This window comes from Podarcis muralis, chromosome 1 (assembly GCF_964188315.1).
Source record: "Podarcis muralis chromosome 1, rPodMur119.hap1.1, whole genome shotgun sequence".
Taxonomy (NCBI): domain Eukaryota; kingdom Metazoa; phylum Chordata; class Lepidosauria; order Squamata; family Lacertidae; genus Podarcis; species Podarcis muralis.
In genome coordinates this window covers 70,719,398-70,733,611 of record NC_135655.1, presented here as the reverse complement: position 1 = coordinate 70,733,611, position 14,214 = coordinate 70,719,398, and the positions used below count along the sequence as shown (strand labels likewise).

The 14,214-nt window shown below is 38.9% G+C and overlaps 1 protein-coding gene and 1 long non-coding RNA gene across 18 annotated transcripts in view; one reads left to right on the top strand and one right to left on the bottom strand.

Annotated features, from left to right (window-relative positions):
* The window catches only part of SOX6 (SRY-box transcription factor 6), a 459,717-nt gene extending 449,299 nt beyond the window's left edge, over positions 1-10,418 (top strand). For all 16 annotated transcript variants that reach the window (XM_077930886.1, XM_077930879.1, XM_077930884.1 and 13 more), the window contains one exon: positions 1,387-10,418. In XM_077930886.1, coding sequence (XP_077787012.1) covers positions 1,387-1,690 — 304 coding nt within the window. In that variant the 3' untranslated portion in view covers positions 1,691-10,418. The remainder of the gene's footprint in view (positions 1-1,386) is intronic.
* LOC114598573 (uncharacterized) overlaps positions 1-14,214 on the bottom strand; it is an 83,471-nt gene that overhangs the window by 30,371 nt on the left and 38,886 nt on the right. The gene's annotated exons all lie outside the window — the stretch shown is intronic.

Below are 14,214 nucleotides of genomic sequence, written 5' to 3'. Positions count from 1 at the left end.
ATGCTTTTGAACTACTATTTTGAATTAGGCAATAAAACCACACCACTGTGTCAGAAATATGTGCAGTAAGCATATATGATGTTAATGTTATTCTATTTGGCTTCTATGTTTCAAAGGCTGTAGCATGTAAGAGATTTTCTCAAATGCAGCTGAATTAAGACTCAGTAATTGTGTGCTGTTCCCTAATCCAAATTACTATTTCCAAATTAAACATTTAAGTGGTTTTGTTAAAAAAAAAAAAGACAGCTATGAATATCACCCCACCCCACCCCATGGATCACTTATATGGTGCTTAGACAAACCTGAAATACTGTGTAGGCAATTTCCCCCCTGTACTGTACTAGGAAACTACCCTGCACGTATTCCAGTGTGTTATATGCCAGCAATGCCCTTCTCCTGTTTGCACAGGATAAGTGGTTCATTTCTTGCAAGAGAATAAATAGATATAAATCCAATATTGAAAACAGCAGCATTCACAAACCACCAAGAGAACATTTCTGTCTCTCAGCACTCTACTGCTAACTAATGCCAGTTACCATACTTCAACGAAAAGCCTCCTGTGTGAAACTATAGAACTAGAATTTATTCACAAACTCAGTTTGATTGTGACTTGGCTTATCTTTCCCTTTTTGAAATTATTTATCACTAGATGAGGGTGTATTAATTATGTCTCTCCACTGTAATATTGGCTGTTTCAATTGTCTTGTTTTAATGATAGTTACTTTTATACATTTTGTAAGTTTTTAACATATTGTCAGGCATATAGAAAGGCTTGACTTTATTGCTTTGGGAAGCAGTATAGAAATAATCGTCAGTTTTTATTCAGTGCTTTGAAGGTTTCCATTTGGAGAGGAAATTTATTATAAATAACTTCTAATCAATAAAATATATACTTAATTATTATCCAGCTTTTTGTTTATTGTTAATTATAATGTGCAAGGAAGTATGTCCTCAATGAAATCAGTATAATTCAGTGTTTTAGGGTTGGGACACAAGAGTCAGAATCATGGAAGGCACTACCAAAATCACTTCCCACAAGATGTAATGCCGGCCACCAACTTGGGGGACTTTAAAAGATTAGACATATTCAAGGAGCATATTGGGTATTAGTGGTTATATTTAACTCCACTGCAAAGGCATTATGCATCTGGCTATCAGTTGCTGGGAAGCACAAGTGGGGAGAGTGTTGTTGCGCTCAGGTCCTGCTTAAAGACTTGGTGTAGGCATCTAGTTGGACCACTGTGAGAACAGCATGCAGGATTAGATGGGCCTTTAGCCTGAACCAGCAATCTGAAAGGTGACTGCTGCACCTTCTGTCAAAATGACAGACACTCACTTCTTATACAAACTCAAGGAAATCTTTCCCATGTTTGTCTTTTCCTGCAGGCAACAGCCTCAGATTCCAATCACCACAGGGACGGGTGTGGTCTATCCTGGTGCTATTACTATGGCAACTACTACACCATCGCCTCAGATGACATCTGATTGCTCCAGCACCTCGGCTAGCCCTGAGCCCAGCATCCCTGTCATTCAGAGCACTTACAGCATGAAGACGGACAGCGGGAGCCTTGCTGGAAACGAAATGATTAATGGGGAAGACGAGATGGAAATGTATGAGGACTTTGAGGATGACCCCAAATCAGACTATAGCAGTGAAAATGAAGCCCATGAGGCTGTCACTGCCAACTGAGGATGTCTGCTGAATTAAAGTACTCTGACTTTTTTTTTTTTGAACAAAAAGTTCTTAAATGAGCCTGCATGCATGTGTGGCTCCTACAGTTACATCTGCAGAATGGTCTTAAATGTTTCTTAATGTGTGACACAGATTGTTCCCTAATTTTCATGAACTTTTTTAAAAATTTAGGTGAAGACATTAAGTATCAGACATTGGGACTTGAAAACTTATACAAATCAATAGCTGTCTTACAAGTCTTTCCTTTTTTGTCTATTTTTTTTTCTCCTCCTGGATGCTAAGAAAAAGGTTTTAAGTTACTGTTTTAAATGGGGGTTTTACATTCTCACTCAGGTATGCTGTGCCAGCCTACAGGTTGTGAATGTGTTTTTATTCTGAATTATTTTAGAAAACAAAAACGAAACAAAAAAAAGTGCAAATTTCCTATCATGAAACAGAACAAGTCCTCATGTGCATCAGTGTGTCTTTGCTCATCTTTTTTAAACAAGGTCTCTAAATTCCATTTTTTTTCTCCACATGTATAGCTGACCTTCTGATGTGCCAAACTTTCATAACTTTTTAATCTTAACATTTAAAAAAGTCTTAAGGGAGACACTGTAAAGTCTTAGACAATCCTTTGGCATCTTAAAATATCTATATATCTTTTAAAAAAAGCCTAATTTTTCCAGAAAATGGTAAAGTACTCAGGAATCTGGAGACAGGATATTCTTAAAATAGTGAACATGATTTCCACAATGCACTTGCCCAATTGCTTCTGCCTCTTGATGTACCATCAGTATAAAATATTACGTAAGCACAAAAGAGCGATCACCAGCTACAGACAGGCCTGTCTTAAGAATGTACGGCCAACTCCAAATCCTTTCACTGCCCCTTTGCTTTTAACCCTTACATTCAGTCTTAACTACATTTTATCTTAACAATGTATTCATTCCAGAATGTCAGGGGTCCACATACTGAAAAAAAGAAGAAGAAATTTTAAAGTACTGTTGCGTTTGCATTATTTTCAGTTTGTTGTTGACTTCTTTATAAAATGCCCCTTTCCCCCTAAAAACCTGTGGTTTTCTTAAAATAGCAGGAAACTTAATACTGAAAGGTAACTATATGCTTAAATGGGAGATCATGTTTATATGTGTCGAAAACATTTGGGAAAACACTATGATACAAAGGGATGCAGATGCTTTCAGTATTTGCGTAGTATGCATGTGCTATGTGTCTGTTTTATACTTTTAGGCCAGGAGCCAAAGAAGCACCCAGTTAGTTCCATAAAGCATCAGGGCTTGTGTTTTCTGAACCAAAATTCACCACCTCTTCGTATGAACCAAATTTGAAACTGAGGGAAGTTGTTTCAGAATCAATTTGTGATGTGACATTGTTATCATGGTGGTTCAAAGGGGAGAAAGTAACAAAAATCCAACTGGGTCTGCATAAGCCCTGAAGCTCCCCTACATCAGTTCTAAATTATCCCTTTCAGGTTCTCTTTACTTTGCATAGTATACAACATCTCACCTAGTCTTACTCATGAGTTTCTGAATTAAAGGCTGTCATAGTTTCGAATACTGTACTACATGTTGCCATATCAATAGCCGACCTAAAGGATCCATTTACTATACCCATCTATGATTTTTATACAGGAAAAGCCACACAAATCTTATTATCTCATATAAACTGTGTCAAATGCTAGTTTCACAAAACTAAAAAGAGTTCCAAGCTCATCCTATTATTTTGTCATTCACTGACATGGTTTTACTATACATGTGTAGATTTCATATTGTTGCACAAATACATGCCTAACATGCAGAAAACTATTTAGAGGGCTCCAAGTCTTGCCTGACAAACAAGACAAAAAAATAGCTATTTCCCAAGCATAGTATCAATATCAGATCAATATTTGCGAAGTTCTCTCAAGCCTTCAGGTCAAAGATGCTGTAGAAATTATAATTATTTATTTCATTTCTGATATATAATTTTGTTAAATATATAAAGAAGCAAGGGGAGGTGGGAACAAAACATTCCCAAGTTAATAATCTAGGTCTTAATGGAAGTCAGTTTGCCCCCAAATTTTGAATTTGATCAATTTTATGCCCCATGGTCAAGGCCAGAGTCTACTGTTTCAGCTACTTATTCTCCTCATCAGTACTTTCTACTGAAAACTACACCATCTCATAAATATGTATGTTTAGAATCAGGCCACTAATATTGAATCAGGCTCTTTCTGAAAATTTTGTTTACTTCATTATATCTTTAATATACTCCTGAAATATGGCAATTTTATAGGGGCAAAATATTTGTGTCCTAAGAATAAAGCCAACCATACTTATAGTTCATGATGTGGAAGCCACGCTTCCATTACATCTGTGTGGTGACCGCTCCAGGAACTGAACTAGTTGTGTGCAATTTTCTCTATGCCAGCAAAAACTCAACATGAATGGTCTGTGGTGTTGGACACACAGATATCATTTACTAATCCAGATGGAGCACTACCATGCAAATGCAATTTAAGCAGCCTATTCCATGCTGCCTATTAATTCTGTGAAGCAGGGTTGTGTTGAGAGTTCTACTTTGTGCAAAGATGCCATGTTTAAGGCTGGAAGAGTAGCCTCATCTCTTACTAGCTTTGCTCAGGGGAAAGAGTGCCAGGATTTCTAAAAACATTTCTGCACCTTCTTTGATAGCCAAACCTGCATGTAATAAATGTGTGGGCATGAACCTATTCTTCTGAAAACCCAACCCAAACTACAACCTTGCTTATGGAGCAGGGGGTTGGACTGAATGACCCTCAGGATCCCTTCCAACTCTATGACTAGGGCAGATGGGGTTCTTTCCCTTTCCATAGCCAGCAATGTCTAGCATCTAGCTTACATGCAATTAGATTTTTCATTATATTATGATCATTATATATATTTTTCACTTCCTTGACTTCAAAGGCTTTTCATTAATAGAACCAACATAATGGCCATGGCTTACAATGTGTGAGCAAGTCATTTGTACTTTGCTCCCCCCTGCTAGCACTGAGAGGAAACAAACCATAATCTCTGGCTCGAAACAGAAGCCTTTTTTTGGCATTAAGCAGTATATAAATTTAATCATCAATGTTCCTTTGCTTGTGCGGCTGAATTACAGATTTTGTTTTGTTGTGCTTGGAACAAACCAAGAAGTGAAGCCAGTTTGTTGTTGGCTTTCCTATCATGGTTTTTTTTTTTTTTTTTTTTTTTTTTTTGAGCTTGGATGTTATTCTAAGGCAGAGATAGTCAGTTTTTCCCATGCAGCACTAGACAGGAGGAAGCCCAGCATGGTTCATTTGTGTACAGTAAACCATGGTTTGTGGCTTACCATGACATACAAACATAACCAATATCAGTGCAGAGTGTTGGCATGCTATCATACAACCTTGCACGGCTAGTAAAGAAAACTAATGCCCTGACAGCTTTCAGAAGCAACTGCTGGAGGTAGTCAGCTTTTGCAATATTAAAATAGACAATTTAACCCAGACAAGCAAATAGGGACTGCTATGTTTACAAGATCAAATACTATTCTGACATATAATACTCTCATCAAGCTTTGGCAGCCATTTTTAAATCCAAAATAAACTTATCTTTCTTTACTATTTATTTGAAAAGTGTTCCCATGTCTACAGCTGAAGCAATAAAACTGTTCTAGCCGAGATGTTAAAAGCACTTGCTGTGTCATTAGCTGGTGAGCGTCCTCTTTACCTAATTAAGGTACTAAAAGAAAATAATTTCTTATTAAAATTGTTTGGAAATTTGAAGTGTTCTAATACATGTAGTTTGGAGCGGAGGTACTCATTTCCCCTAAAGAATGACTATTTATTAATTTTCTACAGGTTTCTCCTGTTATAAATCTCTCTCCACCCTACAATTCATTTCTTTTCTCTGCATTTCTTCATGGTTTTTTTTGTTGCATAGGTAGAATGCTGTATTGCTAACATTGTATTTTCTGTAATTATTTTTGCACAAAGGCAAACATTTAGTTTAGTGGGTTAATTTCTTTTTATAAATTTTATTACCATGCCAAAATAATATTCTGCAGGCTGGTGGAGAACAAAGGACTGTTCTTTAGGACTGAAACTTGATTTTGCTCATAGTACAAAAACACACACTCACAGATGTTATTTCGTAAGTGTTATAAGCACTGGATATAAATGGTATTTTTTATCACTTCTAACTAATGTGAAACTGTTGTACAAAAACGACATGAACAAAAGTCATCTGTTTCGACTCGTGTGGGCCTGCCTCACAGTTGCCGGATTTGAGTCATTTTTATGTCTTTGTTATTTCATTTATTTATGCAAAATTCTTATATGTATGAATACTTTGTTTTAGCTCCAGCCCTGCATCTGCGTTGATGCTCCAAAACTTAAAGGTGCATTCTTGACAATGAATGGCTCTTCATGAATCAGCAGAGGGTAGAAAGCTACTTTGTTGGTCAGTTTGGGTAAAAAAAATATGTATTTGACTCTGAATAGTGCAGAAACAGTGTATTATATTTATTAGCCAAAATCGGCTCTAAAGTGTCAGTAGGAAATCAAGGAAGGACAATCATATGGAAACAAACATTTATCCCCATTCTTAATTGGAGCTCAAAACAAAGTTTTTGATTAGTCACCATCTCATCTTCGTTTTTTCTTAAAGTGTAAATATAACATAGGAAATAGAATTTTATTTTTTGTTCATGGATACCTAGTGAAGTATAAGTTATGTATTTACTTTGTTCTGTATCAGTGTACATTGGTCCATATTAAATGCTGACAAATCACTGTACCTCATGTAGATGCTGAATTTACACCTGCAGTGCGAGAGCAGTGTTGTGGACCTGTAGCAAGGATGGCAAGTCGCCTCACTTGTGCCCTCCTTCAAATTGGAATCCTGTATTTCATAAACACTTAACCTTTCAAACTATTTTACCTGCTTATAGAACAGGGGTGAGGAACCCCTGTGGTCCCTCAAAATTTTGCCAGACTACAACTCCCATGAGCCCCAGCCCTGATGGGAGTTGGATTGCAGTCTCCAGAGGGTCAGAGGTTGCCCACCCTTGCTATGGAATAACAATCCTCATTGTCTTCACTCTCTGGTAGTAGCATCATAGTTATTGGGACTAATAAAAGAGATACAGCCTAATAGTCTGCTCTTCAGGATTGCTGCATCAGCAAATTAGTACATAGGATGTGGAATGTCTATTCCTCTTGGGCAGCACTACAGCCTATTACTTCAGCCAAGTGAAAGGATGTAAATGACATTTACATTCCCATTTAAATAAATGGGGCAAGTTGGTTATAACTGACACGTCCCACTGAATTTATTAAATGAAACATAACTTTCTCTTGATTGGAGCCATGATGTGACACTGTTGTTGCAGGCTGAAGCAACAGCTAATTCTCTGACACTTTTGCCAATGCAGTTCTATAAAATTCCTCAGAAGTAAACGAAATAGTATAATTCATCACTGAATGGCTTATCTCCTCAAAATATACCACCCAGATATATTTCATTCCCTCCTCCCACGTAATTAGTTACTGTAAAAAGCAACTGGCTTAAGAACTGGTTTACTTAAGTGCCAGATTTCTAGTTTAGTTTGGGCTCAATTTGCTTCATAATTTGCAGCTTGATTCCAAGTGAATCTGATGGAAGTTCTTAGATTTTGTCTGAAAGCAACCAATGTGAATAGTAAAAAAATGTGTCAATGTGAATGACAAACTAAGTATATAAATACACACATGAACAAATGATGCTCTGGAAGGCCTTTGTAAGCGATGCCAGTTAACACTAAACCGCTTCGGATCTGTGTTTGGTGTGGAATAATATCGGCATGTTTGAAAAAGTAAATAGTTAAATTGACTTGATATTTAACCAATACAAACTAAAGTCTTAATAAAACACAATGCCACAGGGTTTATGTTTATAGAGAGGAAAATAGCTCTGATCAAAGGGCCCATTTCTAAGAAAATAAGTTGTAGCCTTAAACATCTATCCTTATGCTGTGGACAGCAGCTCTCTAGGGGAACAGGCAGTCTTCTGCCTTTCCTGCTAACTGACACTTTTTAACTGGAGATGCTAGGGTTTGAACCTGGGACCTTATACATGCAATACATGTGCTTTGTCACTGAGCTGAACCCCCTCCCCCTCCCACGTAAATGTATGAGGGTACCCAGATATGCAGTTTGGGGGAAGCTGTGGGATGGCCAACTGATCCAGAATCAGTGTGCAAGAGGCAGCGTAAAGAGGGGGATGCTATTACAACAGGGGAACAACTCGATAGGTGGGTGCATGTTATGTACAGCAGTAACTTGAAAACAGTGATTGTTTAAACGACTGTGTAAATGAAACAATGATTGTGTAAATGCAAGCATCCCCTAATACAAAGTTAAAGCATGATATCCTACTGTACCTAATGTTGCTCTTCGTCTTATTAAAACCTGACATTTTTTTCTACTTCACTGAAAATAACTTCCCAGTAAGAAAACGCTACAACGCTCCAATTCAGGAAAGCACTTAATGCTGGAATCTTCAAGCCACACATTCTGGAGTAGTCCCAATGGAAGCCCATGGTGCTACTTTAGAGAAGGTGGTATGAAGATCTTAGCCTCAGGCACCAGTTTAGCTTAAAGCAACCGAGCCATTCTACCGAAGTCCAAAAGAGTTAGGTATATGTTTAAAGCTGAGCAGAATTATATGTGTCTATCTGGACTGGATCTTCAGTACCAACAACTGCTCTAGAATTCAGCTGGTAGAATGTAATAATAGAGTATTTCATATTTTCAATTTTAAAAAAATAGTCTCAGATCCTAGACGTTTGCATGTGTGTTTAAAGACTGAAGTTGGCACTTAAGCATGTCCTGTTTAAAGACTAACATGTGACCTCATTTGATTTTCTTTTACAAAAGGCACTTACTCTTTTTCTCAAACTCTTACTTTCCGCCTCCTCCCCCCACTGCCCCCCATTTCCTTTTATTATCAACCATTCTTCTCTGCAGTTCTTGGACAACATGTTTGATATACTGTAATTCCACAGTTCCATGTTAGAATGCAAAACGCAAAACAAAAAATATTTACCTAAGTGGGTTGGTATCTTTTTTCTTTATATCCAGATTTATGCTATTAGACTACATACCTTCCCTCTAAATAACTAGTCCAAGATTTAAGTTTTAAGAGCTGACAAAATGATATTCTGAGATAGTTCACTCATTGTTTTCAAAGAGGAGGGTGGGTCTGGGGCATATGTGTGAAAGGAAAACGTTTCCAATTGGTATTTATGGCAATATGAAAGTTATAAAGCAGCTTAGTGACACAGTTTGCTTTATAACTTCTGCTTTCTTCAAAAACCACAAGTGAGGTCCTTGGTGCTCTCAAAAAAGTTTGGGGAATGTGCAAATATTTAACTGTTTCTATGCTGCACATTGCAGACCTGCTCGTGTGCATTCTCCGTATTGTCTTCCTTTGTCATTTGTGTTTTGCTTTCTCAAAAGCACAGGGTTGTTTTTCCTGCCCCCGCCTCCCTTGTACCCTTCATCAGCCTGTAGCAAATTTCCGAATGTTTTAGTATTTCTGTTCCTTCATTATTGTATTTGCCATGTACAAATGTTTTTATTACGTTAAGACAAGCTTATAAGCTGTTACTACATAACTTATCTTACTGTAACTCTTTTCTTTCCTGACATTGTAATTTGTTTGTGATGTATATTGTGAGATTGTATTCTATGTTAATTTAATCAGCACAATTCACTGACATGCTGGACTGACATGCTAGCTGCTGTTTCAAAGTGTAAAGTTTTTGTGTAGAGTTGTTGGGGGACAACTGAGACTCCCTTTGTCAAGGTACTATGCTTTGGTTCCTATAGCAACACTGTGGGTGTGGCTCTTATGATGCTAGGGCTGCTGATTCTACACCCACAAGCATTTTTTTTTTTTTACTGGCAAGTTTTCCGTGTAGAAATTCTATATACAGTGCAGGTACCTATCTGGGCCCAGGGCTGGTAATTATTTGGGCATGTAGAGAAAAAACAAACAAACCCTAGTGTCTATTGCTGCTTTGAATATGTTTTAAAAGTCTGAAAATGTAAATAGTTTATCAAAATAAATCTTGTACAGTCCAGTGTAAAGTTTTTAAATGAACTTAAAAGGTTGCCATTACATCTCTCTCTCACTCTCCTCTTGAAGCAGTTTAAAAAGAAAAGAAAAAAGTTTGCTAAGGATGTTGATTTTTTTAAAGTATCTGTGCTCTTAATTTAAGCGGGGGGGGAACGAATCATTCTTAGCTTTGCTTCATAGCATAAACCGATTTCTTGGATTTTGTTGTGCAGTATTGACGTGAGGTAAATTAAATATTAAATAATTTTTCAGTGGTACTTTTAAGAGTCTTCTCCTCTCCTCAGAAATTAATGGAAAAGACAAAACTGAAAAAAGACTGTCTTTATATCGTATATTCTGGTGTATGTTGGCACCTTACCATATTTGAGGGGATTTTTTTCCTTTTTCCTTCCTTTTTTTTTTTTTTTTGCACAAGGTGCTTTCCTGATATGTTAGACATGTCATCATTGGGTGATACCATATGCCATGATAAGGGGTTCTGACCCCTCAGGGGAGTGTCTATAAGACTGCCTATTTATGCTCATTTACCTCAAGACTGTCCTCTCTACCCTTAATCTATTCACCATCACTCCATCTTTTGTACTGCTGTTGACACTTACAGATTAAAGATAAATTTTGTTTTATGATATGTGTGTGGCTTTTTCTGTGCAGCCTATTCTGTTCTTTCTATACGTAACAGTCCGCTTCAGATCCCAAGGAGCTGCTCGTGAGAAAAGGCCCTGCAGATCAAGTGACCAATTCCTTCTGAGCAGGCTCACCTCCCTCCGTGCTCATTGTCAGTCTACTTATTGCTTTCTCATGTCACATCAGCAGTTTGGTTTTTGAACTTTGGCTCGATAAGCTCAAGTCGTTGTGTGTGATGTGTAAGCAGGAAAGGCTTGTAAAGTAACTCTATATGAGATGGGTATTTCAAAATTACCAAGCAGGAATGGAACAGAATAAAAGTTATCTCTTTGTTACCCCCTTCATTTTCATTTCTCTTACAGCCTCACTAGACAAACTAACTGAACCAGAAAATATGAGCACAGTAACACCATATTGCCTTTGGCCCAAACAGTATAACCCCTATATAATATTTTTATTAGCAGTTCTTTGTGTCCTCATGGGAAAACAATGAAGTACATTCAGGTGTCCCATAATAATAGTAGACAATTCTGACAGGAGATTTTAGCCCACTTCCTCCAGTTATTTTTTTGTTTATTTATTTAAATTATTTATACCAGTTTTTCATCATCAAAGATGCCCCCAAAGCAGCTTGCAACCATCTGATCAACCATATTTTAAGCAACTACTAACATCCAAACTAAAAAGCTCAAAACCATGAAGGCATCAGAAAAATAATAACTACTCCATTCTCAAAAGAAAAACTGCATGCAGTAGCAAGGCAAAGCAAAACAAAGATAGGCAAAGCAGCATCATACTTGGAAACCAAGCAAACACAGGAATAGTAAATCACTTTCATCAAATGTGAAAGGAGGGGGGGAGAGAGAGAGCAAGAGAGCAAATGGCTTGTTCCGTGGGGCAGGTTCACATGCTTATCATTTTAAAACATGTAAGGGATCTCTTTCCCTTGCTCTCTACTTTTTAACTGAAAAGATCTTCTAATTGCTTTCAGGGACTATCAAGTTTAGAGGACTTTCCCACTGCTGTAGGTAGGCTATCAGTGAATTTTGCCTTATGAGTTTGGGATTCATGTCTCATCTTGAAAGTCCAATGGGGAAAATAGCTAAGCAAATTGCCACTATGATTAGCACAACAGCTCACCCTCTGATGATTTAGTTTGGTGCTAGCGCTGGGCGATACCTTGTTTTCAACATCATGATATATCAGCAGCTAAATACCAGTATATGGCCCAGCCCTACACGGTGAGTGAGCCCCAATGCCTCTCAGGCTCACGTGCGAGCCCAGGAGCATCGGGGCTTCGCTGATCTGCTCATCTGGGGGGTGGAAGAGGCCTTCTGTCACCACCCCCCAGCTGAATAACTCCAACACCTCAGAAGGCATCCTGTCCCCCAGCTGAGGAAGCCCCGCTGCTTCTCCGGCTTGCATGCAAGCCGGAGAAGCATCAGAGGCAGGGGAGTGGGAGTACTTTAATGGAGCCCTCACCCTCACCACTGGCTCTCACGAGCCAGCAGCAGGTTGGGGACTCTCTTAACTGCTTGATTGAGGGGAGTGGCAATCACACACCCCTCAGCAGAGCAGTTTCACGGAGCCCCCACCCCACCACTGGCTTGTGCGCTCCTCAGCCAAGCAGTTTAAAGAAGCGGAGCAAGGAACAAGCTGTATCAGCGCCTCACCGATGCAGCTTTTTTATCCCTCTGCCAGTAAGAGGGCAGAGTGAGATGGTGGCTTCACTCAGCAGTATATCACTGGTGAAACCACTGCCGCTCCCGAGTCCCTCTGCCTCCAGAGCCAGCTGGAGGGAGTCAAGTGCGGTGGTGGTTTCACTGCTGAGTAAAGCCGCCATTGTGGTCTGCCCCTCATACTGGTCCAGGGCGATGTATCAATCCATCACCCAGGCCTATTTACAGTGGTACCTCGGGTTACAGATGCTTCAGGTTACAGACTCCGCTAACCCAGAAATAGTACTACTCGGGTTAAGAACTTTGCTTCAAGATGAGAACAGAAATTGAGCAGAGGTGGCGCAGCAGCAGCAGCAGTGGGAGGCCCCATTAGCTAAAGTGGTACCTAAGGTTAAGAACAGTTTCAGGTTAAGAAAGGACCTCCAGAACGAATTAAGTTCTTAACCCGAGGTACCACTGTAGTGCAAAAGGGTTTTCTGTGGGAAGCCATGTTGCTACATTTTGGGGTGGGAGAAAACAGATGTGCGTTAGAATTCTAATTAAGTCAAAAGCTGGTTGTTCCTATTGGGTAAGCAGCAAGAATAAAACATTCAGTCCAAATAAGTACTGTATTTAACTAATTAATCTCTTTAAGCCAGAGATGAAACTTGGACACAGGAGGACTAAATAATTTAAAAATACTACTACTACTATTACCACTATTACCGACATTACAAAATTCTAGCTGTTTTCTACTCAGTCTTCACCAATACTTTTATCAAGCCCTGACCAAGCCTTTACTTATGTCGTGAAGTTGCAAGATCCCTCAGTCAGCAGAACCATATGCTGCAAAGTTTTGCTAAGATGTACCATCTCAGATTACAAGTAAGGAATCGCATGTCTGAATACTTTCTCAGATAAAAAGCCTTCTGCATATAGAGCACTTGGAAGTTAGGGACACAATTGCTTTTTAAAAAATCAGCTGTAGTGGAGCAATGGATAGACAAGTTTTTCATGACTACTAGGCATGGATCAATGGGTGCACTGATTGAGAGCAAGGCATAAGGATAGAATGGTTTTCAAGGAGGCAGAGGAAACCACTCCTTACAGCTGGATGCCCTTGGTTTTTATCTTAAATTGTGCACTGCTTCTTGCTGAAACCTGAATAACAGCGATCCTAATCCCAATTTGTATATATCGTGTCTTCATGAGGAGAGGGAGGGGGGTGGCCATTTTAACTTTAGAGAAAAGAACATGTGGAGCCATGGTATTTCTGATCCTGCTGCTTCTGTATTTTGAATTAAAAAGGGCTCACTGACAACACACCTCATCTTGGGACCAAGCAAGCTTTGGTCCCAAGCTTTGTCCTTTGCAAGTTGGATCTGCTGGTTCAACAGACTGGCTCATCAGCTTACACTCCTGGCTTCCCCCCTCCCCCAGTTTTTAGGAATGACTCCTAGTAAAGGGCCAAACTTTCCCTAATCTCCTGGCAGTTGTCACTGATGAATCTTAAAGCCTGAAGCCTTTCAGTCACATACATTTTTCTGAAGTCATCCTAAGAAGGCTGCCAAACTCAGACAGCTGCTATATTCTGCAAATGTTTGCAAAGCTGTAGAGTTTCGGAATGCACAAGTCCTTGAGCAAAGTTTCCAGTGACTCCAGTTTGTGCAGGTCTGCACTTGCTTGCCTCTAAAATATGAATCTTTGGCGTTACATCAAAGTGTTGACTAATCAGCATATATGTTTGGGTGGGAGGGCAGTATTTCTAGCAATGCTATAATTTATGAAACATGATGTAATGATTAAACAGGTGGATAGGAAGGGTGAGTTAATTACATAATGTGTGAAAAGGAAGAATATCTGGGCAGCAGGCCAGCTATGCCATTGGTTCTTTGCTGCTTCCCTTGAACAATTAGACAATTTAACACTATATTCCAGGAGTTCTGGTAAAATATATCAAAATAATCAAAGCCTGTTTGTTTCAAAGATCCAAGTATTGAAAGCATACATCAAATATGCAGGTCTTTGGTGTCGTGATGTATTGCCCAGTTGGTGAGTGGAAAAAAGGGATCCCTGACTAAGCACTACAGATTTTACAGAAATGTACAGCCCTAAGTGCTAATTCATATGAGGAAAT